This window comes from Solanum dulcamara, chromosome 8 (assembly GCF_947179165.1).
Source record: "Solanum dulcamara chromosome 8, daSolDulc1.2, whole genome shotgun sequence".
NCBI lineage: Eukaryota > Viridiplantae > Streptophyta > Magnoliopsida > Solanales > Solanaceae > Solanum > Solanum dulcamara.
The window spans coordinates 69,645,540-69,668,919 of record NC_077244.1 but is presented as its reverse complement, the minus strand read 5'-3'; the positions used below and the strand labels follow the sequence as shown (position 1 = coordinate 69,668,919).

General features: G+C 35.5%; 5 protein-coding genes and 1 pseudogene across 6 annotated transcripts; 3 read left to right on the top strand and 3 right to left on the bottom strand.

The window, feature by feature from the left end:
* Positions 1-221: 221 nt before the first annotated feature.
* Positions 222-1,408, bottom strand: LOC129898871 (uncharacterized). Its single transcript, XM_055973583.1, has one exon. The coding sequence runs from the start codon at positions 1,084-1,086 to the stop codon at positions 508-510; it is 579 nt and encodes a 192-aa protein (XP_055829558.1). The 5' UTR covers positions 1,087-1,408; the 3' UTR covers positions 222-507.
* Positions 1,409-4,192: 2,784 nt separating this feature from the next.
* Positions 4,193-5,629, top strand: LOC129901376 (phosphopantothenoylcysteine decarboxylase subunit VHS3-like). The gene is made up of 3 exons (XM_055976531.1): positions 4,193-4,430; positions 4,889-4,935; positions 5,038-5,629. Exons 1-3 carry the CDS (start codon positions 4,332-4,334, stop codon positions 5,351-5,353), a joined length of 462 nt encoding a protein of 153 aa, XP_055832506.1. The 5' UTR covers positions 4,193-4,331; the 3' UTR covers positions 5,354-5,629.
* Positions 5,630-6,183: 554 nt separating this feature from the next.
* LOC129901375 (triphosphate tunnel metalloenzyme 3-like) lies at positions 6,184-7,121 on the bottom strand. The gene has a single exon (XM_055976530.1). The coding sequence runs from the start codon at positions 7,091-7,093 to the stop codon at positions 6,371-6,373; it is 723 nt and encodes a 240-aa protein (XP_055832505.1). The 5' UTR covers positions 7,094-7,121; the 3' UTR covers positions 6,184-6,370.
* A 2,458-nt stretch (positions 7,122-9,579) lies between these two features.
* LOC129899708 (DEAD-box ATP-dependent RNA helicase 35) lies at positions 9,580-12,853 on the top strand. Its single transcript, XM_055974738.1, has 3 exons — positions 9,580-9,704; positions 9,956-10,857; positions 11,834-12,853. The coding sequence occupies exons 1-3, from the start codon at positions 9,684-9,686 to the stop codon at positions 12,696-12,698; spliced, it is 1,788 nt and encodes a 595-aa protein (XP_055830713.1). The 5' UTR covers positions 9,580-9,683; the 3' UTR covers positions 12,699-12,853.
* Positions 12,854-13,828: 975 nt separating this feature from the next.
* Positions 13,829-17,384, top strand: LOC129899516 (protein SRG1-like). 2 transcript variants are annotated; one of them, XM_055974514.1, is made up of 5 exons: positions 13,829-14,269; positions 14,351-14,598; positions 15,297-15,618; positions 15,957-16,161; positions 17,110-17,384. In XM_055974514.1, exons 1-5 carry the CDS (start codon positions 14,009-14,011, stop codon positions 17,133-17,135), a joined length of 1,062 nt encoding a protein of 353 aa, XP_055830489.1. In that variant the 5' UTR covers positions 13,829-14,008; the 3' UTR covers positions 17,136-17,384. The 2 variants fall into 2 exon arrangements, with proteins under 2 accessions (XP_055830489.1, XP_055830488.1); XM_055974513.1 differs by lacking the exon at positions 17,110-17,384 and having other exon boundaries at positions 13,830-14,269; positions 15,957-16,356.
* A 396-nt stretch (positions 17,385-17,780) lies between these two features.
* On the bottom strand, positions 17,781-22,739 carry LOC129900126 (pyrophosphate-energized vacuolar membrane proton pump 1-like; annotated as a pseudogene).
* Positions 22,740-23,380: the final 641 nt, after the last annotated feature.

The window sequence follows — 23,380 nt, the reverse complement described above, 5'->3', positions numbered from 1 at the left end:
AATTTGTTCACATTGTCGTCTTCAAATCTGAATAAAGGAGGATTGTTGTAGAGGGTTCATCGGAAACAATCTCTTTGCCTCATAAATATAGGGGTAAGGTTGCGTATATTACACTGGATTTGTTGCTATTATATAATGGCTTCTCATCGCTCCTCCTCCCCCTTCTTCAAACTATTGTTTCGATAAATAATATTAGAAGATGGATTCAAATAACACAACAGTTTGTCCCAATCGTCTTTGAAGGCTTAAGTTAGATAAACAGAAGGTAATAATAAATATGCAAAATCATGGAGAGGATCTCATTACTAATACAGATCCTCATCATATAAACACACAATTAGTGGATTTCTGCTTTTATCCCCACCACTAACACAAAAGCAAAAAACTAAAACACCCAACCAAACCATATCTTGAAAAATTCCTCCAAAAAATAAAGATTGGTGGAAGAACCAAAAAGTCAATCTCTCACCAATTATAGTTAATTACATAACCAAAACAAGAGAAAATTCAAGTTGGTTTCATGTTTTGAAACATTGAATCCCACCTGATCTCTTCAACTACAGAGGACCCCCAATAGTCACCATAATCAACTTCCATCTTCTCATGAACCATTGGACTCGAAAAACTATTAATTCTTGATGAAGTAGACATAAATATTGGACTCCCATTTGTAAGCAACAAAGTACTATTACTCTGCTTTGCTGGTGCCACAACGCTCTTGTTCCTCTTCAGCACTTTTGTCCTCTTCCAAATTCTTGAACTGTAACTTCTTCTTGACACAAGTGCAAGTGCTGATTCCTCGCGACGAACCCACGTCCTAAAATACTTTGAAAAACGTTTCTTGGTACGTTTCATTACCAGAAGAAACTTCGACATTGAATTCGGAACGTTTCCTCGTTCTTTCTTAGCAAGTTTGAGTATTTCTAGCCTATGTTTGGCTATAGAAATGCCCATGCTTTGGAGGAACTCGTGATTGAAATACGCGATATCGTCTTGTTCTAGCTCGTTATGAGCAAATGCTAGGCCATATTCATAAACAAGAGATGGCTCTAGCTCTGTTTTGGACAGCCAAGAAAACCAATCCATGGTTTTGTTTGTTGTGTTCTTGAAAGGAAAATAGGTGTGTTTGGAGATATTTATAAATCTGAATGTAGTTTAGACATATTGAAGGGAAAAAAAGGGTTAAGGCTAATCAGTAATGAAATGTTGAGAAATTGAACTTTGCTTTTTTCCCTCAATGTGTGTGTGGCTTTGCTTTGTTGAGGTGGTAGTTGAAACTTTGAGAATGACTAAAAAGAAAAAAAAGATGGGATTATTGCATATGGTTTGTGGGGTCTTTCAATCATCGCCATGTTTGTTCCCTCCAAAATTGGTCAAATTGCCAATTGACACTTCAAATAGAGTGAAAAATAAGAAATCTTGGATTTATTTTGCCATCAATCAAGGCGTGGAAAAAGCTTGCCACTAGCCTTTACTCTGCTTTTGCTTTTCCCTTTGTCTTTGCTAAATGGATTAGGCACTCCAAAATGCAATGACAACCTTTTCTAGTACATATTATACTAGAGAATTATACATCTCATTGATCTCTAAGCAATAGTTTTTTCAATAAAGGTGGTGATCGAGCCAGCTTGTGTGCATTTTGACTATTTCATTAGATACTTGCTAACTTCGACTAGCATTAGCATCATATAACTTAACTCACAAAGGTTTCGACAAATAAAAATAAATCACCTACCATTTTGTCTTTGCTACGATTTGAATCATCATCTCTTAACTATTCATTGCACTACATTGACTGTTAGGCTATTTCCTTGGGTACAAAAATTATAAGCAAATGTTGTGCATCACTTTTCAAGTTTAAAGAACTTTGATTTCTTCTCTAATTTTTCCATCCAAAAATTTGTCGGTTGAGAATACAGTAAAACCTCGATGAAATAATATTCGATAAAGTAATAATCTCGCTAAATGAATATTTTTCTTCGATCCCGACTTGGGCCAGTTATATTAAAGTAATATTCTCGCTAAATGCAGTAGATCATAATTAAAAATAAAGTATTAAATGCCCAGAAAAAATATAAAGTAATAATTACTAGAATACATCAAGAATTTATATATATTTAATTAGTCAATAATACTAGACCAATAACTATTTCTTTTTAAAATATGATTCTATAATTGATTGTTTTTTCTTCCCACCAAAACCAAAATTAATCTCATCTAGCTTTTTCCTTTTATAGTTAACATAAAATCTCTCCATATTCTATATACATGAATACAATTAAAAACACTAAACTTCACTAAATTCGTTTAACTTTCCTAAATTTAAATAATAAATATGCATAGACTACACTTTTTAGTTTCCTAGATTTAAACTTTTGAAATTCTTAATTCAAATATTTTTTTTCTTTCTTATGGCACATACGGCAAAATACTCTCTAAAATAATACATATTTATTTATTGATAAATAAATATTTTATGCATTTATCGATAAACTAATTATCTCGATAAATGAATATTTTTTTCCAACCCCAAACATATGTATTTATAGAGATTTTACTTTACGGTTTGAGCAAATGGAACAAAGCTTTTCCAGATCTTTGACTAAGAATTTGCTTTCTCCATAAGATACAAAAGTATAGGTTTGATTATGCATATATTATTATTGTTAAAATGAGGTTTGACTCAAATTAATTTGCAAAGTCAGGTTTTGCCTGCCATCATCCTTACTAATTTCCAATGTGTTAGTTGTTATATATTCATACTGGGTGAGTAAAACACTACGCTATGCTCACTCATTTAAAATTCTGAATCCATTTACCTACAACTTTGCTTTAAACAAGAAAAAATAGTACAATAATTTCTTGGGAGAGGGGAGAAATGATTGTAAACAATTGCCCCAGTTAATGAGGTCTAAATAATTTCTCAATAAAAATGGGGGAATGAAATGATGTTTCCTTGGTTAGTGACACATAAGCCTTGGAGTAACTGGTAAAGTTGCTGCCATGTGACCAGGAGGTCACGGGTTCAAGCCTTGGAAACAGCCTCTGGCAGAAATGCAAGGCAAGGCTGCGTACAATAGACCCTTGTGGTCAGGCCCTTCCCCGGACCCCGCGCATAGCGGGAGTTTTAGTGCACCGGGCTGCCCTTTTTTGAAGTTAAACAGAGGTTTACTAGTATTGTTGTCATGTGATTTCTTGAAAGATCCCAACAAACTATGCTTTTAAAAGTGCACAAAGTAATGATTTTGCTATGGTTAATTTTTTGTTTCTAAAGTAAACAGCATCATCCTTAATATTAAAGAAAAAATAGGTCACGGACCGGCAAAAAACTGGAATCAAATTACAGTTACCCACCCATGTGAGAAAAAGCAACCTTCGCTTTGGATTTTTTGTCACAAAACAAAAGCTTGTTTCTTTGTCCTTACACAAAATTTACCTATAGGATTATTAAACAACCCTACTAGTGGGATTTCAGTAGGTAGGTTGTGGTTATTTTGAATCAATGGGTATTGGGTAGCAAAATAATACAACATAAGCCAAGTTTATAAGTTCTGTTTCATAATCACTTCAGAAATATGCAATTGAAGTTGTAAAAATTCGTATCCGAAGTTATAAATTTTATCTCAGAAGTTTAACATATTGCTTGTTCTGAACTTCAACTTTAGATATACACGACTTCAAATCCGAAACATAGATTTGAGTGTATTTATTTCTTAATGCACATTAATTTTGAGGTCTTCATTACCAAAGTTTGTGTCCGAATACATTCTATTCTTAATCAGAAACCTCGATTCCGAGCCTGGGAATGAAGTTTGTCTTAGGTATGGAACACTTTACTTCTAAAGAGAAACTTTTCAGCATGAATTCAAATTAATTGAGTCTCAAAACAATACCAAAAACCCGAGAAACAAAAGAAATGAGTTTTAAGTAGTCCTAAGTAAGGTGATTAACTGGTTGGTGTTGTACAAAATACATGACTTTTCCATTGTTGTATGAGGTCCTATAGTTGTTGTGCTTTCTGGAATGTTTAAAAGTATTTTCTGTGAATTCCAATAAAACTAGGTACAAATTACAATTACAGATATAAAAATAAATAAAATAAAAAATTGAAATTACACTTTTATCTTTTAAAAATGACTTTAGATCTGCTTGGACAGTTGAGGGGACAAAGTAAGATGTGGTCACATGGTTTCTTTATTTTTTCTCTTTAAAATAAAAAGTCTAGTTTTGGACAAAAAACAAAAGCTGCTCAACCACCATTGAGGAACCTTCAACTGTTATTTGCCAACTCTGAATCTTTCTTACAGTTTTTTAGGTATTCTTCAATAGACATGGAGAAATTTCCCACCAGCAATGTGGATGTGCAGACAATGATTTGCTCATTGGTGCTTGAAACTGCTCAAAAATCTCTTCTTTCTCTTCTCTTCATGGTACATTCTTAGCCCTTTAACTATTACACCTTTCTCTTAATGTCATTTTTAGTTTAAATGATGAAGAACTGGAACTTGTTTTCTTGGATTGTGTCATTGAAGCTTTGTCCTATCCACATTAGCTCTGTATTTGTATCAAAATTAGAATGTACTTACACCTTATCCTTACCTTAGAGGTAAAAGAGACTGTTTTTTTCCATATACCCTAGGCTCAAAGAAAAACAGTTCAAAGCATACGCAAAAAAGAAATAATGGAAGTGAAGAAGGCAGCTTTGGAAATTTCTTGGAATAGAAATGTGAAATGTTTGGAGCAACTTGCTTTATAGTTTTTGTAGTTGCTGCTCAATGACTGGTTTGTATAGCCAGATGATTTGTCCTGGTGTTTCTTTTGTTATTACAGTACTGTTTTATTTACTTTAATTGATAAATATGTGCTAAGTTAGATGTTATTTTTTCAGATTGAGTTTCTAAGCTTGTACCCGGACCTTGTTGGAGTAGAGAGGAGGTACCTAAAAATTCTGTTCTTCCCTGCTCTATTTATATTCCTTTTTGTTTGTTGTCTGTATGTGAGTTTGAGTGTTCATTGGATTCCCAAATTATATTATAGGTTTCCTTTTGGTGAGCTTAAAAGAGCTACGGCGCTAGATAATGAACCCAAGGATTCAAGTGAAACTGATGATGATGATGAAAATGAAAACGATGACGACACCAATAATGATGAAGAGGATGATGATGAAGATGATGAAGGAAGTGACGATGATGAAGAGGATTCTGATGGAGATGATGCTGGGGCAAATGGAAATGAAGGGAGTGATGATGATTCCGATGACGAAGATGATGATGACGATGATGAGGAGGATGATGACGACGAGGAGGATGACGAGGAAGAAGATAATCAACCACCATATACGAAGATAAAATGAAAAGATCGCACTAAAATTTCCAGAATTCCTAGAATTAGTTGATAGAAATTTCAATGATAAAGTTAATTTTCTAGTCTCTTCCATGCTGAAACTATTAAAAGTTCTAGCTCTGGGAATGGCTATTTTTTGTTGTCCATTCCAGATTTTTGGCGTATCTCAAAGTGAGGAGATTCTTTATGCTTAAAACTCTCAAATTCCTTGTATTGCCTCAAGTTAAGTTACAGAGGAAGAAAGAGGACTAGGCCTTGCTTTCTTCTACAAATGAGATTTGGATCAAGAAGTAACTAAAGCCTAGTTACTACTGCAGAAAATAATAATCACAAAAAATTGTGACAATACAATAGATAAACCTAAGGAGGATCATAAACCAGCATTCTAGGTCTTCTATTTTATGATTCTAACCGAAGGAAAGTTCAACCTATCAACATTTAGGAGGCCTCTAACTTGCCTCAGCACGGCTTCCATTTGAGTAAAAACCTGTAAAGCATCAATAGACTGACTCAAAGAAGCCAACTTGTTCGCAACATGGTTAGTAAATTCCTTTTAAATCCAGGGAGTCCATCCATAACAGGTTTAAGGACCTAGATTTAACTTCAAATTTAGTCCTCCCAGAACCCCAGAACAAGAACTCTCTGGTAATAATAATGACACACAATGGATCTCAACAAAAGGTTCAAGTTGCTGCATTAAAAATTCCTTTTTTCCAAGACTGTTTCTTGATGCTAATTGTCTGTCGTGTAAACATCATCTTCTATCCTGACTATTCATGTTGTATGGAACATATTCATCTTCATTCCACATTGCCATTTTAGTAGTTGCAACATTCATAATCAATTAGAAAAGAATCTACATTGAAAAGGAAAAAGCATTAAAGCTCAAGGCTTGAGCAATGACAATCTGATATTGGGTCCATAATTGTTTTCTCTAATGCACAATAAGGAGCAATTCAGAGTAGATTCTGACTCAAACAATACTTCTGAGGAAGTTCTACAACAACATTGTTACTACTCCTATTACTCACTGAGGCAATTTTCCAGAGCGAAAAATGGCAAATTTAGACACATTAGAGTAGGAATAGTCAATACCATGACTCTTCAAAAACTCCTCCAGCAAATCCTTAGCTCTTTCAGGATCGCAACTCTCACATTCAATCTCATAATTCATTCCAAAAACATAATGTGTTTCGTCTAGCTCCAATTTCAACCCATTCCACTCGTACACCGCTCTCACATTCCTAAACCCGCCTAAACAGACCAAACCCTTTTCCCCAATTCCATACTCTTCTCTAACCCTCCGTATTATCCTTGAAGAATCGATCAACAGTAATCGCCACGGCTCCGAAACACACGCGCGGCCAATAGAGGGGTCAATGGGTTCTTCATCTTCCTCAATCCGGCTGATACCGTTTGAAATGACGGGTTTGGCCTTGAGGGAGATAATGCACTGGGTGTCGACATCGTAGAATCGGAGGCGAAGTACGGCGAGTTTGGAGGAGAGTTCGGAGTTGGCTCCGTCTAAGAAGACATTCTCTTGAGCGTGAGTTTTGAGGTGGTAAGGTGAGAGAATTGAGGAGACGCGTTGGTGAGTAACGGCGTTTGGTAAACGGAGCTTGACTTCTACTTCCATGGAGGTAATTGTGGGATTACGAGATGTGGATATGGCGGAATGTGGGGTTCTCAAGAGTGATGAAAAGGTGAGGCTCCTGAGAATTCGTGATGCTAAAGAAGAAATGCGATGCATTGGCCATAGATTGGATAAAAGTAAAAACTTGTGCACAAATTATTTAATTTTATAAGGTGAAATATAAAGAGAATAAAATCTTATGTTTACATTAGAGATAAGATATATTTAAAAATAATTCAGTTTAATCAATTCTAGTAAATATATATTATCGTTTATTAATTAAATATTGATATAACATTAGTAAATGTCATAATACTATTCTAATTTATCATGATCGACGTATCTTTCATTTTACAAATGAATATTTTTAGAAATACAATAAAGTTTTCTTAGAAAATCTGGAGCGACAGTGGACAAGGACTCAACTGTTAACGTTTTTCTAAATATTCGTGCCTCTTTGACGCATTACCATTCATGCCCTACGGTAGAGTTTCCTTAAAGTTTTTCTCAATGCACTGGTGAATGGTTGTCGAAGTGTTTAATTTACGTTTTGAGGATTGAAATTAATTTAGACTATTAAATAGTAATTTCACCTCTGGTTCAGAAGCAAGTTTGCACACAAATGAAAAAACTTTGTCTAAACAAAATAATACAGTAAATTTTAAGGTTAGGGTAAATGGTGTAGTTATATTTATTTTCGGGGAAAAACATAATTATAATAACGGAAAAGATCTGTCTATCAAATTCGGTATAGAGTTGAGTTTTACATAGAATATTTTTATTTTTGGATGATCTTTAATTTTTCTTTTAAATAAATAATCTTCATTTTATTCCGTACTTCTCATTTAATAAAATTTTATGGATTAAGATATCTTTAACTATGACCTAATTTCACAAAATAAAAGTTTTCTAAAATTGAACATATGTCTTTTATCGATTCTTAACAGTTTGAGATTTTTTCTTAATGGATTGACCAATAACCCAATAGTAAATTAATAAATTATATTTATACGATTTGGTATATAAAGTCCTTGACTTAAGATTCAGTTTCATACTTTTATTTTTGACTGTCTCAAACTCTTGATTATTCTACAATGTGTCAGCATTTGCTTTTGAGCAAAATGCAATCTATCAACTCATCTGCATGGTTCATTGATTTGTCACCTTATTTTAAAGTGATTTTCAATAATTTATTTTGTGTCAATTCTTAACAGTTAAATTGATAACGATCAACAACCGATAAATTGATAATCGATAAACCAATATCTTAATGTAACTATAACGGTTTATCATGTTTACAAATCGATAACCAATAAGTCGAACGATAAACTTTAAAATCGAACCAAATCGACCGATATACAACGCTAACAAGTATAGTAGAAACTAAGTTATGTCTTTTTCGTTATAAATTTCTTTTGCCTGATAAGATATAATTTGTGTCGTGCGGATTATTTTTTCAATGTTACTAATATTTTCTATTTTTTTGTCACTTAAAATATTGAAAATAAACTTAGACATTTTTGCCTTTTCTTTTAACTCCGAAGAAGTTGACTTATTTATCATTTGGATCGTAAATTCAGTGGCATACTCTAATATAACCTATAAATTGAGATTCATCCTTAATTAGAACTGGAGGAACAGACCTTGCAGTTTATTATCGCTGCAACATACTAGTGGTTGCCGGAATTTAGTTCCCAATAATTACTCGAGCAAAAATTAGTTTTTCTGCAATTAGCCATTTTTTTGCTATTGTCAGGGTGGTTCAATAAAATGGGTGGCCTAAAGCATATATATATATATATATATATATATATATATATTCATACAATACAAATGTTTAAATCTCTTTTATTGATTATAGTTTTGAAAACTTTTTCAATAGAATCAATTGTCATATAATATCAAAGCTATTCTAAAAGTGTTTAAAAATAAAACTAAGACTTCACTTAATTGAATATGCTAATTAGAGTATCATTTTTTTTTACTTATATAATATTTCGTAATACTTTTAATTACAAAAATCAATATTATAGTGATTGTTACCTTTATAAGACATTCAAAATTAAGACAATATTTTTTTAAAATTTATTATTTGATAATCTAATTTGTTTGAGTTTGAAATATTTAATAAAACATCTCAAAAAATTGAAGACAATCTTGCAAAGCCAATGTTAAACATGGTTGATTCAAATTGAAGTGAACTAGACAAATTAAAAAATAAAAAGTAACTGAAAAATTAATTGTGTACAATTTTTAATTATAATTACATCAATAATAAATTTTAAAAAAGATGTGCATAATAATTAGTATCCATCTATCTCATATTAGTTGATCATCTTATTAAAAATACTTATCACATATTAGTTGTACAACTTACTAAATCAAGAAAGCTTTAATAGTAAATCTTTTTCTATATTACCTTTGCAATTAGTTTTTTTTGAAAGTATTTATATTTGATCTTTATCTATATATGTGCCTCTTAATTCTAAAATAATTAATATTAAAGGATAAAGTTAAAAAAAAAAAATTTATTTTTAATTGATACCTATTTTAGAATAAGTATTTGAAGGAACAAAGTAATACGAGTAAGTAATAACAATAAATACATAACTGAATTTGGAGGGTATTTACTTTGGATGCCCTTATATTTTGGGGCCTAAAGCGACTGCTTTACTGCCTTTAGGGTTGAGCTTTGGCTATTGCTCACATGGCAGACCACTTAAATATGGTATGTAGCTTCTTGCTTTGTTTGGGATATCTCAAATTTGGGATTTTTTTTTTGAGAATTTGATTGCTTTATGGGGTTTTGCTAATTTATTGTTGTGTATAAGAGTAGTTTATTCTGATTTTGGCTCCTCCACATACGCTATTTCTTTGGTAGATTGAACTGTTTTAGCTTGGAGAACAACGTTTCACTCTTTTCTGGTCTGTGTGTGTAATGGATCGTACCTATTTTCTTACTCAGTGTTGTGCTTGTAGGAGATTGAAGAGGAGGATGATTACGTTGAGTATATACCAGTTGCAAAGCGCAGGGCAATTGAGGCGCAAAAGATCCTCCAGCGCAAGGGCAAATCTGAAGCATTTGAAGAGGAAGAGGAGAAAATAAAGCTTGTTGAAGCTAAGCCGAGTTTACTTGTGAAGGCATCTCAGCTCAAGAAAGAGCAACCTGAGATAAGTCATGCTGAACAAGTGTTTCAGCAAGAGAAAGAGATGATTGAGCATTTATCTGATAAGAAGACGTTGATGTCTGTTCGGGAACTAGCCAAGGGCATTACTTATACAGAGCCTTTGCGTACAGGGTGGAAGCCACCCTTAGCGATCAGACGGAAGTCAAAGAAAGCTTGTGATGCCATTCGAAAACAGTGGCATATCATTGTGGAAGGGGATGATATTACCCCACCAATCAAGAACTTCAATGACATGAGGTTCCCTGAACCAATTCTGAAGAAACTCAGAGCAAAGGGTATTATTCAGCCAACTCCAATCCAAGTGCAGGGGCTTCCAGTCATTTTATCTGGTCGGGATATGATAGGTATAGCTTTCACAGGTTCAGGTAAGACATTAGTTTTTGTGTTGCCGCTTATCATGGTGGCATTGCAAGAAGAAATTATGATGCCTATTGCTCCTGGGGAAGGACCATTTGGCTTGATTATTTGTCCTTCTAGAGAACTTGCCAGACAGACATATGAAGTTATAGAACAGTTTATAGAACCTCTGAGGGAGAATGGTTATCCGGAATTGAGGCCTTTGCTATGTATTGGTGGAGTTGATATGAAGTCCCAAGTTGATGTTGTGAAGAGGGGAGTTCATATTGTTGTTGCTACTCCTGGAAGACTGAAAGATCTGCTAGCGAAGAAGAAAATGAACCTTGACAACTGCAGGTGAGGACCAACACTTTTAGTTGATATTTATCTGGAGAGTCTCTTAAATGTTCTGTTTTTACTTGAAATTACCTCCAAAAAATAGGGAGTGTTCATCTGGATGGGACATCGGCTAAATAGAATCAGTATTTGATGAAAAAGCACAGGGCAATGGTGAAATTTTGGCCCTGGTTCTGTCTAATGTTGTTAAAAGTGTTCTGTTGCTTAAAAAATTGTATTCAAAATCCGCTAGTTACGTTTACAGGTTTCTAATTAATCCACCATTAGAAGGTTATAGAGGACACGGATTAGGGTAGAAGGTTAGTTAGATAGTTAAGAGTTGTCTCGATTATTCCTCTGCACTATTAGCTGTACTATTAGTTGTAGTATTACTCTTGTAGTTTCTTGTCCTTTGAGTTTAGCTATCATCTATTGTTTTTTGTACTTCAATTATCGTTTTATCTTGTTAGGACTACTAATCAGGATGATTTGTCAATTTATCTATATTATTTTGCCATGAGCCATGACTTCTTCCTTTCCGTTATTTCTTTCTCTATACTGCTTTGGACTGTTTTTCCCGTTGAGATGAGGGTCTATCGTAAACAACTTCTCTATTTGGTAGGGTAAGGTCTACGTACATTTTACCCTCCCTAGATCCTACTTTTTGTGGGATTATACTGGGTATGTTGGTGTAATTAATCCACCATTTGGGATCATAGACCTTCATTATTATAACTCACGTGTTTGTTTCCGGCCGGTGGGTGTTCTCCACAATATGTTATTATATTCTGTGTGTACCTATTGCTACATTTACTTGGGTTCACATATTAGAGGAAAAGAGATGTGCCTCTGGGGGTATGTGTCACAAACATTGTTTGCAACAAATCCACATTTTCCAGCCATACGTTATTTTGTACATGTGAAGCATTTCATGATTTTTTCCAGGTTTTCTTATTTGAAATTTTTGAGTGCTTACCAAATTGTTACTTTCTTGCAGATACTTGACGCTAGATGAGGCAGACAGACTAGTAGATCTTGGTTTTGAAGATGATATTAGGGAGGTATTTGATCATTTCAAAGCTCAAAGACAAACTCTTCTGTTTTCTGCTACAATGCCCACAAAGATCCAAAACTTTGCAAGAAATGCACTAGTTAAACCAGTAATTGTGAATGTGGGCAGGGCTGGAGCAGCCAATTTAGATGTGATTCAGGAAGTGGAGTATGTGAAGCAGGAGGCCAAGATTGTTTACCTTCTTGAATGCTTGCAAAAAACACCACCTCCTGTTTTGGTTTTCTGTGAGAATAAGGCTGATGTGGATGATATCCATGAGTATTTGCTCTTAAAAGGAGTTGAAGCTGTGGCTGTTCATGGAGGCAAGGATCAAGAAGAGAGAGAATATGCAATTGCAGCTTTCAAAGCATGCAAGAAAGATGTTTTAGTTGCCACTGACGTTGCCTCAAAGGGGCTGGATTTTCCTGATATTCAACATGTGATTAACTATGATATGCCTGCTGAAATTGAAAACTATGTCCACAGGATTGGACGAACAGGACGATGTGGAAAAACAGGAATTGCCACCACATTTATTAACAAGAACCAGAGCGAAACAACTCTGCTTGATCTAAAGCACTTGCTGCAAGAAGCAAAGCAGAGAATCCCTCCAGTCCTTGCAGAGCTCAATGATCCCATGGATGACGTAGATGCCATCACAGATGCAAGTGGAGTAAAGGGTTGTGCATATTGTGGTGGGCTTGGTCATCGTATCCGGGACTGTCCCAAACTGGACCACCAAAGAAGCCAACAAATTGCAAATTCAAGGAGGGACTACTTTGGATCTGGAGGTTATCGTGGAGAAATTTGATTCTAATTTTCATTTGTTTACTGTAACATGCAAAATGTGTTGGCTTATTTATGTACCTTGTGACCAAATTCAGTAGTTTTCCCATAAATGTAATTCTATTACGTACCTCACAGTCATTCCAGAAGTTATAGTTTCTACAATGTTGTTGAATGTAAGACATGGCATATAATTTGCAGCATACATGTTTAAAGTCTAAACTATCAATTTCATGAGGCCTTGAAGACAAATATTCGCAGACCTGTACAATGTTCTATGCATTGTTTTATCCTTCTCTTGCTTCTTTTTCATTGCATTTTGCCATATATATCAAAGTTGCTGATTTCTTTTCAGGAATTGCAAGAGTAAAGCTGGCCTTTTTTAAGTGCATGTGAATCAGATGGTTAATGTTTCAAATTATAGCCTTTTGTCTGAGGATGGAAGATGTATTTGTAGCAAAAATTTATTCCAAGCTATGTTCCCAAAGCAGAAAGTGTTTGGTCCTTACAAGAAAGCTAACTTGAGAATTTCTCCTCCACTGTCCAGCTCTAATCAAGTTATTTTAACTTGTTTAGCATACAAAAGTGCGGTATTTCAATTAGCCTTCTTCCCAGTAACAGTTCCATGAAGTCATATCATATGGTGGGACAAAAAAAAGTAGAATAAATCAACAAATATTCTTCTTTGACCTTTTGCCTATAAATAGATCATCTGATATTTCGAAACTTTAGGCCACTCGCAACTGCAAAAGCGGATTGGAGATTTAAAGTTTTATTGGTTATTGCAACAACTTCAATTCCCCACAAATTTCTCTTCCCAAGGGAAAAATATAAGTTGGGGAGTTTTGGATGAGCATGACTGCAGTCTGCAGGCACCTCCACATGTAGGGACAATTGCATTTGTCTTTGCTATCTCATCTTCCGTTCAATCCTTATCTTCTGCTAAGAAACACATATATAATATATATATATAATGAATAATACATAGATAGATATTTAAATTTGGAAGTAAATACTTCGACTTGAGAGTGCACATCTATACACATTAACTTAATCTCAACTGACAAATAAACTCTTCAACTCATTTTCAATGTGTCTCGTGGACACCCAATGCTAATATGAACATAAATCTTAAAAGTGTCTAGATGATCATTTTGTAAGTTAGAGAGGTGCCTGGATATGTAGTCTCAAAGTTGGAGTGCTTAATTACTTGTCAGCTAAGGCCGAGATTGTGTTGCTTATGTATTATGCCTATATATAATGCTATCACTCTGGAACCTGAAGTCTAATTCATCAATTTCTTATTGGAAACCCACTGGATAGTGTTACTTAATCATGGCTGCATCTTCAGTCCCACCTGACGAGGTGTTGCTGTCAAAAAGAGTTCAAGAAATGGTCCTTCTTGGAGAGGAGCCACTAGGACCTTATATTTGCAGAAGTGGTGAAGATGTTGATGAAAATGAAGACATCATGGATACTTCTCCTATTCCTATAATTGATCTAAACCGCCTGTCTTCTTCAACAACATCAGATAACGAACGCGAACGAGAGTTGGAGAAACTTGGATCAGCTCTATCTTCTTGGGGATGTTTTCAGGTTTAGGACATTCAAATACTGTATCTGAGTTCTTTCTATTCTGCAACTTTCTTGATATTCAGAGTTTTATTTGATGAACAGGGAATAGGACATGGGATTTCAGCTTCTTTCCTGGACAAGATCCGCCAAGTTTCAAGGGAATTCTTCAACCAGCCAATGGAAGAGAAGAACAAGTATGCCAAATCAGTTGTTGATGTTCATGGTTATGGAGCTGATCCTGTTCCGGAACAAGGCCAGTCCCTTGATTGGTCTGATCGTCTCTTCCTCGAGGTGTTCCCTGAAGATAGAAGACAGTATAACCTCTGGCCACAAATCCCAATAGCATTCAGGTAAATGGACAGTTGATCAGTTGCAGGAGTACTATAGTAACAGTCAATAGACCAGAATGACCTAGCAAGCTAATATTTGACTCTATAAGCAGCGAATTAGCGATGAATTCGAAGTGATATCACATGACATATGGTAACATCATGATTTCAAGCATAAGCATGTCAGATAATTTTCAAGCTAGTTCCATAGACTAAAATTTGAGTATTTTGCTTATTCGTTTTTAACGCTGATTCACTCATACGCGTAGCCATCTAATTGTTGGGAGTGGAAGCACTACAACTAAAGTTTGATATCATAATAAATAACGAAAATAAATTGGACACGAGAATTTTACGTGGAAATCCTCAAACAGATACGGGAGAAAAACCATGGGGTGGAAGGATCTTACTATGATAATATGAGAGTACACTACTCTTAAATACAAGGAGAAAACAACAATTAACACTTCTATGTTGTAAAATGAACAACTCACTAAAGAGGACACTTAAGACTACAATATTTATCTTGGTGTATAACTCTCTTTGTGTTCTTACTCTTTTGGATTGTATTTTTGTTTGTGGGATGATCTAAATGAGGGCAAGACACCCTCTATTTATAGGAAACTAGAAACGCGTAAAATCCGCGTATTCCACCTCCTTTTTTGACTACGCGTTTTGTAGTATTTGACTATCTTGCACTAATAACATTTGTTGTGCAGAGAGGTCTTAGAAGATTATGCTGAGAAAACGAAAATGGTCACAGAAATTACCTCTAAAGCTGTGGCAAAGTCATTGAAGCTGGAAGAAAATTGCTTCTTGGAACAATTTGGAAAACAAGCACAACTGCAAGCGCGGTTTAACTACTACTCACCATGTCAGAGGCCTGATCTGGTTCTTGGCTTAAAACCTCATGCTGATGGAACAGGATACAGTATTATTTTGCAAGATGAAGTAGGACTCCAAGTGCTTAAGGATGGCAAATGGTATACAGTACCAAAAGATCCTACAGCTCTGTTTGTTCTCATGGGTGATCAAATGGAGGTACATAAAAACACACACTGTTTTAAAAAGATACAAAGATTTTTGGCTTAAAATCACTTAAAAGAAGCCCAATCCAAACAGGCTCTTAGGGTGTTCATTTGTTCACTTCTTCAAATGTCGATATAGCTTATTAAAAGTTCTGCTCAGGCCACTGTGTCCCTTCCCTCCCGCCATACTACCATGATCACACCTGCAGTCACTTGGTTTTTGGCTCAACGTAAACTATAGATATTAGATAGAAGTTTTTTTTTTTTTTTCTATAAACATATATGTACTCTATGGATTGCACATGTACTACTTGTAGTGATACATTCCATTTTCCACAATGAAATTGGCAGATAATGAGCAATGGAATGTTCAAGGCCCCGGTACATAGGGTGTTGAGTAATTCAGAGAGGGATAGAATTTCTGTCGCAATGTTCTACACGCCTGAAGTAGGGAAAGAAATCGGACCAGAAGATGCATTAGTTAACGAGGATAGACCAAGGATATACAAGAAAGTCAAAGATTATGCAGAAACTCACTGGAAGTTTTACCAGCGTGGTATGAGAGCACTACACACTGCACACATTTAGAACTACTACATATGTCTTCCTCTGTTTTCTTTATGTTTGTAAACAACAAATTTTCGAGCTGAGAAAAATAAATAATCAAAACCGAAAAATTGGAGTAAATAAGTGTAACATTTGATTTCAAAATGTAGTGCGTGTTACAATCTCTATAATAATCCTCTAATTCTTCAAATAATATAAAATATGTTGAACTTGAATTTAATTTAGAGTCAAGGGCTTGAATAGCTTGATCTTGAATCTTCTTCTTCAAATTTGAATTTGAATTATTCGTCACGAACACTTGTATGGTTATGACGAATAATAAATATGAACAAGTAACTTAATCTTGAACTTCTTGATATTTTCTTTCGTTCTTGATCTTGAACTTGAGCTTGAATTTGATTACTTGAACTTTGTAGCTTTGTAGAAAATTTGTGGCCATTTGATCCACGAGCTCTGTTCTTGCTTCTTGTTCTTTTAAAAAAATCCCTCTGAGAATAATGAGGACCCCTATTTATAGTTGTAGGGAGTGGTATGAGGGTGTGATTTGATTGGTTGGTTTGAACTGACCAATCAGATTTCTTTGGTGAAGAGCTTTAATTTGATTGGTCAGAACATGTCACATATACAGGTGACATTATTCTAGTGGCTCATTTAATTTGACTTAGATTGACACATAACTTCAACACGTGGCATGATTTTAGTGGCTTATTTAATTTGACTTGGATTGCCACATAATTTTGGCACATGACATGATTCTAATGGCTCATTTAATTTGATTTGGATTGCCATATAACTTTGACACGTTGTGTGATTTTAGTGGCTCATTTAATTTGACTTGGATTGCCACATCATTTGGACTATTTTCTTGAATTTAATATAGTCCAAATTAATTTACGGATTTAAATCCAATACAATTTTAATGTTTACAATGTTATAGGCCAAAGATGTTTTGGAGAGAGGTGATAAGACAAGATATGATGCAGCTTCAGATTACCGAGGACATGATCTTAGATATGAGGGTGTGGAAGACACGTTTAGGGTAAAAGAGTAGTAGGCAGTGTAATGTTGTCTTGTTTAGGATGGCTAGTGTTTGCTATGGTACTAGTTGTATTATTATAGTTTTTGTTTTTTATTTTTATCATTGTTTATTATTGTTTTTTCAATAATCTATCCTAGTATGTTGTTATGGTATTTCAAATATCACATGATTTTATTGTTGTTTTGGCTACTTTTGCATTGTTCCTTGTTATTTGTTATATTCTCTTTATTGTCTTCTTCTTCTTTATACTGGAATTTGTTACACTTGAACCGAGTCAGAAACAATCTCCCTACCTCCACGAGGTAGTGGTAAGGTCTACGTACGTTCTACTTTCCCAAACCTCACTTGTGAAATTTCATTGGGTATGTTTTTATTGTTGCTCGGAAGAAAATGGCACCATTCAAATAAATGAATCATCCAATGATATCATTTGGTTCGCCAATTGGAACTCTTTTATTTGAGCTCATTTTCTGTAATTTCCTTCAAGCATTCCAATATTAAGTTAGACTAACTAAATAACAAGAAAATTGTAAATACTAAGTGAGCAGAGAGAGAAAGAGACGCAAGGATAGTAACACAAGCCCACAAATGAAACCTTGCTTCGTGTAACAAAATAAACATACAATGATGTACTAAACATGGACAATGATGTTATGGACAACTGAAAGACTAGGTTTACCAAAGAAAACTAATAAACTAACTCGAAACTGGCACAAAAAAATATTAAATAGGTGTTGTCGCCGTCATCATCTTCAAACTAAACCTGTGACTAGCTAAGAACTAACGAAGAAATCCCATGCTTGGGGAAATTAGAGCAGAAAGTTTGGTGGCGAATGAAAATACTATAGTGCTTGGTGAAGTGTCTTTCTACTTAGAAAATCTTGAAAAGTATACCGCCATGTGTTGCAAAGAATAGAGCAAAGACAAGTGACTCTACTGCCATCAGCTTGATTAGGATATTGAGTGATGGACCTGAAGTATCCTTCAGAGGGTCACCAATGGTGTCACCAATAACTGCAGCTTTGTGGGGTTCGGAACCCTTTGGGCCAAGGGTCCTTCCATGCTCCGAAGCAGCAGCCTGGCACATACTCGGCAGTTAGCAAACTTGGAGTGTCTAATAAGATATTTAGAGACAACAACAGTGCATAGATGTATTTTCTTTACCTCAATATACTTCTTGGCATTGTCCCATGCACCACCAGTATTTGATGCGGATATTGCAATCTACAAAATGAGACAGATAAAGAGCAGATTTTACGCATTCTTCCAAAAGAAACTGTCTCGAAAAGGTAAACGGCCAACTCGAACAGAAAATAAAATCTGCAATGTTAAAGAAGGTTGAATCAATCATACCTGAACACCAGAAACCAAAGCACCGGCAAGAACACCAGAAAGAGTCTCCACTCCGAAGAAAATCCCAACTATGAGGGGCGTAAGCATGACCAGTGCACCTGGGGGAATCATTTCCTTAATAGATGCATCAGTCGAGATCCTAACACAAGTAGCGTAATCAGGTTTGGCAAGGCCCTCCGTGAGATCAGGAATGGTGTTAAATTGTCGTCGAACTTCCTCAACCATCTTCAGAGCTGCACTACCGATGCTCTTCATGGTCATGGCAGAGAACCAGTAAGGAGCATGGCACCAACAATCAAACCAATGAAGACCTCAGGGGTCAAGACATCCACTGTTGAAATTGCAGCCCGACTCACGAAAGCACCAAACAGGGCCAGGGACACAAGTGCAGCGGATCCAATGGCAAATCCCTAGAAAATAAAAGGCCCATACTGGGTTAGCTAAAAGGACAAATGTTGAATAAATTTAGCATTGTGAGAGTGCAAATATGAAAATCAAATCATGATAGTGTCTCAAAAAAATATCACAAATCCGATTAACCAAAAAGAAACAAGAGTACCAAATGCATCACTATGACAAAATTGTAATCTCTAAACAAACTAATTGTCATGCATTTACGTAAATATGCGCAAGCAATGTCTAAAAAAGGACCTAGAAACGCTCATCGAGAGGAAAGCAAAACATATAAGATACAACCTTTCCAATAGCAGCAGTGGTGTTTCCGGCTGCATCCGGTGGCTCATTCCAGCCATCTCAGCTATACCTCCAGCATTGTCACTGATAGGTCCATATGCATCAATGGCCAATCCAGTAGCAATGGTACTCAACATTCCAAGAGCAGCAACAGCGATACCATACATGGCAGCAAAAGTAAAACCGACAAAGATAGCTATTGCAATGGCAAAGATAGGAATGATGACAGATTTGTAGCCAAGAGCAAGGCCAAAAATCACATTGGTTGCAGCTCCAGTCCTGCAGGAGTCAGCTACATCTTGGACAGGGCTGCAACAGAAACAACGGGAGAACAAACATAAGATGAAGTTACATCACTGAAAGAAGTACATAAAATTACTGTATGAAGACAAACTACTAATTTAACCTGTAAGCATTGCTAGTGTAGTACTCTGTGACAAATCCAATGATAAGTCCAGCCCAAAGACCAATAGACACAGTTGCCTGTGCAATAACATACACTGATTGTTCAAAACTGATTCTACAGAAAAAAGACAACCACACTGCACAAAATTTAGAAGCCAAGAGAACAATAAAGGTCAAAACATAAAAAAGAAAAGGAAATTGAAATGCTTCACTTGACAAGACAGATTAGAAAATGCAAGCCCTGATCCAGCAATATTTGGAAATTGGTGTCTAATGCAAAAGCAAAAAATTCAAAAACAAAAACTTGACACTTACCAGTTCTTTACAACCTTTTGTGTGCCAAAATTGAAGATGGTAAAGGAAGATGGAAGGCAAGTCCAAGTCACAATTGCAATTCCCACTGTCATTAGAGCAGTTGAAATAATAAGCTGGTTCTTCAAGGCTGGTTCAATTTCCTTGACAGCCTTAATTTCGAAGAAGTCAGTTGCAAAAAGGGTGGTTATCAAACAAACAAGGATTCCCATCGAACTTATGAGCATGGGATAACACATTGCAGTGAAATCATGATCAATTCCAAAAGACGAGATGGAAGCCACAACAAGAGCAGCACAGGATGATTCCGCGTATGAGCCAAAAAGATCAGAACCCATTCCAGCAATGTCCCCAACATTATCACCAACGTTGTCAGCAATCACCTGCAAACACATGTAGATTAAATAATCAGACATGTTCTCTTCTGGATATCAGAAGTTACACCTGAAGAAGTCGTGAGCTTACAGCAGGATTTCTGGGATCATCTTCTGGAATGTTCCTTTCCACCTTTCCAACAAGGTCAGCACCAACATCGGCAGCCTTGGTGTAAATGCCACCACCAACTCTACCAAAAAGAGCCATGGAAGACCCACCAAGCCCATAGCCAGTAATTGCCTCAAAAAGGCCCTCCCAGTCATCACCATAGTATAGCTTAAAGAGATTAATTGTAATATAAAGCACCAAGAGACCATTGGCAGCTAGGAGAAAACCCATTACTGCATCAGATCTGAATGAAGTAATAAAAGCTCTCCCGACTCCTTTTCGGGCTTCCAGTGTTGTCCTTGCATTTGCATATGTTGCTATTTTCATCCAAAGGAAACCAGAAACAACTGAAGTGACAACACCAAGCAAGAAGGATATTGTGCTGAAGATGGCTGTAGCAAGGGCTGGCTTGCACATCTTCTCCTTGTTGTAAGTGCATGGCTGGCTCTTGGTGCTGAAGCCCTTAACAGAACCAAGGAACACGAAGATCAACACTGCAAAAGCAACCATGAAGATACCCACATACTGATATTCAGTGAAAAGGAAGGATGTTGCCCCTGCCACAATAAGCAAACCACATTAGTATTAGATACTAAGTCAAAAGATTTCATGTCTAGCCAAGAGGATTTAATTTACACCAATGCTATGTGTGAGTAAATAGAAAAAAAGGGGGACAAACGGAAGCTACTGAAAAAAATAAGGGAGACAAGGGGAAGACATTGAGATCAGAAACATGATAAAGGCAATTTGACAGTAAATGACGAATAGAACAATCCCTGGACTACATTACATATAGCACTAGCATAAAAATACATAATTTTACTTCTCCGCAGATAATCATGTTGGTTTACATAATCAAGACAAGAATTATTGATCAGGGCATAAATATCTCTCAGGAACTGGCCCTTGCATTTCTTTTACTTTTTGAAGTGGCTGACTGCAATGACATGGAGTTGCCAGGGAATCACTAATTTGAGTTGCCAGAAAATCATTAATACTTAACTACAATCAGAAAACATTTCATCATTATATTGACTCGTGTGATACGGATACACAGATAGCAGCATTGGGGCTGAGCCAACTATCAAGATTTAAGCCCATCTTAAATGAGGATTTAACAATACCTAGGCTGAACCAACTAAAAAAAGCAGACAAATAGCATAATGGACAAAAAAAGGTAAATGTCAAGTCAAGACAATAGCATCAAGTCCACACCAACAAATGATGACGACTTTTTCTGAAAGATTTGGAGATAACAAACTGAATTGAAACAGCAATAACATCTATAGCATGTAATGCTACATGCTCAACCAACGGTTTACTATAAATGTATAGTTTAGCAAAATGAAAAAAAAAAGAAGACAAAACTATACAGCCATAACATTGTTTACTAGGATGACAGACGACATAACACTAATGTGAACTAAGCAGCATTACATTGACAAAGTATTCTACTAATCCATAATTTATCCTGTAAAGTACTAAGATTTACTAAAGATACCACCAAGGCCAATAAAGGTAGATCCAGCCGGCCCGCAACAAGCTCAACACTGCAACCTCAAAGCGGTGGCATTGATCAAAATAAACCCAAAGACTCTAGGTGACCATCGACACACCAAAAAATTGCTACTCCAGTCTCATTCCGCAACATGTATTTTAAAATCTTTTTGTAGGTTCTCCTACTTTTTCGCATAGCTCTTGTACACAGGGTGTTTTTCTCCAGGAAAATTTAAATCACAACGAAAAAATTCACAGACCCTGAACTAAGTTTAAACAAGCACACACGGAAAACTTAGCACTTCCTTTTTCATTTTCTCCATTTCACTAGCTAAGACACTTAGCTCCATAAAAGGCCAACAACAACAACATATCCAAGTGTAATTCCATGGGTCTAGGAGTGTAGAGTGAATATTTCCAAAAGACGTTCGGCTCAAGTGCAGCTCCATAAAAGACCAATGAGCACGAAAAGAGCAACTATTCACAACTATAGATACAACTAGATCTTTCAAAAAACAAAAGAGATCTAAAAGAGAGTAACTTTAACCTTCGGAGATGGCATTCTGTATGTCGACGCACTTAACGACAACGTTCTGGTCGTTGATACCTTCCTCTTCCTCAACCAAACTGTCGTTAAATCCATTATTATTGTTGTTTCTTAGAGAAGAATCTCCGTGATAAGGCGACAGTTTAACAAGCGAGACAAGGTACCATTGTACAAGAGAGAACACAATTCCGATAACGGCGCATATCGGAATTACAATCTCTGAAATAAATGGAAAGAAATAAAATTACTATAAATAGAAAGAAGAAAATGGTAAATGAAGAGCGAATTTCTCGGCGAGAAACAGAGTAGACAAGGGAGTGAGGATTTTATACGAGATTCGAGGATGTGGAGGAAAATTAAGGTGTAACTCTCCCTACGATAGTTATAATGAAACTGCGTTTTAATAGCCGTCTGTTTTTTACTATATTATAATTTTTTCTCCGAGCATCATGGAATTATTGTTTTATATTTTACCTTTTCTTAATATGACGATTATTTGATTTTTTTTTATCTTGAACATGGAATCTATTTCCAATTATCTTGGCTATTAATAAATAAATATTATCGTTTGGTAGCTGGTCAGGCAGATATTAGTAATATAGAGATTAGTTATGAAGAAATTTATAATATTATTTTATATAAATATTAGTTATGTAGGGATTACTTATTCATGTATTAGTTATTTCACATTCTATCTTACGTAAAATAATATATAGAATCCCTCAAAACTTAAACATATATAAGTTATGCTGGTTTTTAAATTGCATATAAACATTGTATTTAGGGATGCCAATGGGACGGGTTGAGCTCAACCCACAGAAATTTTAAACTGCCCCGCCCTGCGTAACAATTTTTTTCATTTTCAACCCGCCCCGCACC

Excerpts from the sequence above, each read along its gene's own strand:
- LOC129898871 (XM_055973583.1), bottom strand. The coding sequence starts at position 1,086 with ATGGATTGGTTTTCTTGGCTGTCCAAAACAGAGCTAGAGCCATCTCTT.
- LOC129901376 (XM_055976531.1), top strand. The coding sequence starts at position 4,332 with ATGGAGAAATTTCCCACCAGCAATGTGGATGTGCAGACAATGATTTGC. Across the intron at positions 4,431-4,888 it reads TTCTTTCTCTTCTCTTCATG|ATTGAGTTTCTAAGCTTGTA; the intron begins GTACATTCTTAG and ends TTATTTTTTCAG. Across the intron at positions 4,936-5,037 it reads CTTGTTGGAGTAGAGAGGAG|GTTTCCTTTTGGTGAGCTTA; the intron begins GTACCTAAAAAT and ends ATTATATTATAG.
- LOC129901375 (XM_055976530.1), bottom strand. The coding sequence starts at position 7,093 with ATGCATCGCATTTCTTCTTTAGCATCACGAATTCTCAGGAGCCTCACC.
- LOC129899708 (XM_055974738.1), top strand. The coding sequence starts at position 9,684 with ATGGCAGACCACTTAAATATG. Across the intron at positions 9,705-9,955 it reads TGGCAGACCACTTAAATATG|GAGATTGAAGAGGAGGATGA; the intron begins GTATGTAGCTTC and ends TTGTGCTTGTAG. Across the intron at positions 10,858-11,833 it reads ATGAACCTTGACAACTGCAG|ATACTTGACGCTAGATGAGG; the intron begins GTGAGGACCAAC and ends ACTTTCTTGCAG.
- LOC129899516 (XM_055974513.1), top strand. The coding sequence starts at position 14,009 with ATGGCTGCATCTTCAGTCCCACCTGACGAGGTGTTGCTGTCAAAAAGA. Across the intron at positions 14,599-15,296 it reads CAAATCCCAATAGCATTCAG|AGAGGTCTTAGAAGATTATG; the intron begins GTAAATGGACAG and ends TTTGTTGTGCAG. Across the intron at positions 15,619-15,956 it reads TCATGGGTGATCAAATGGAG|ATAATGAGCAATGGAATGTT; the intron begins GTACATAAAAAC and ends TGAAATTGGCAG.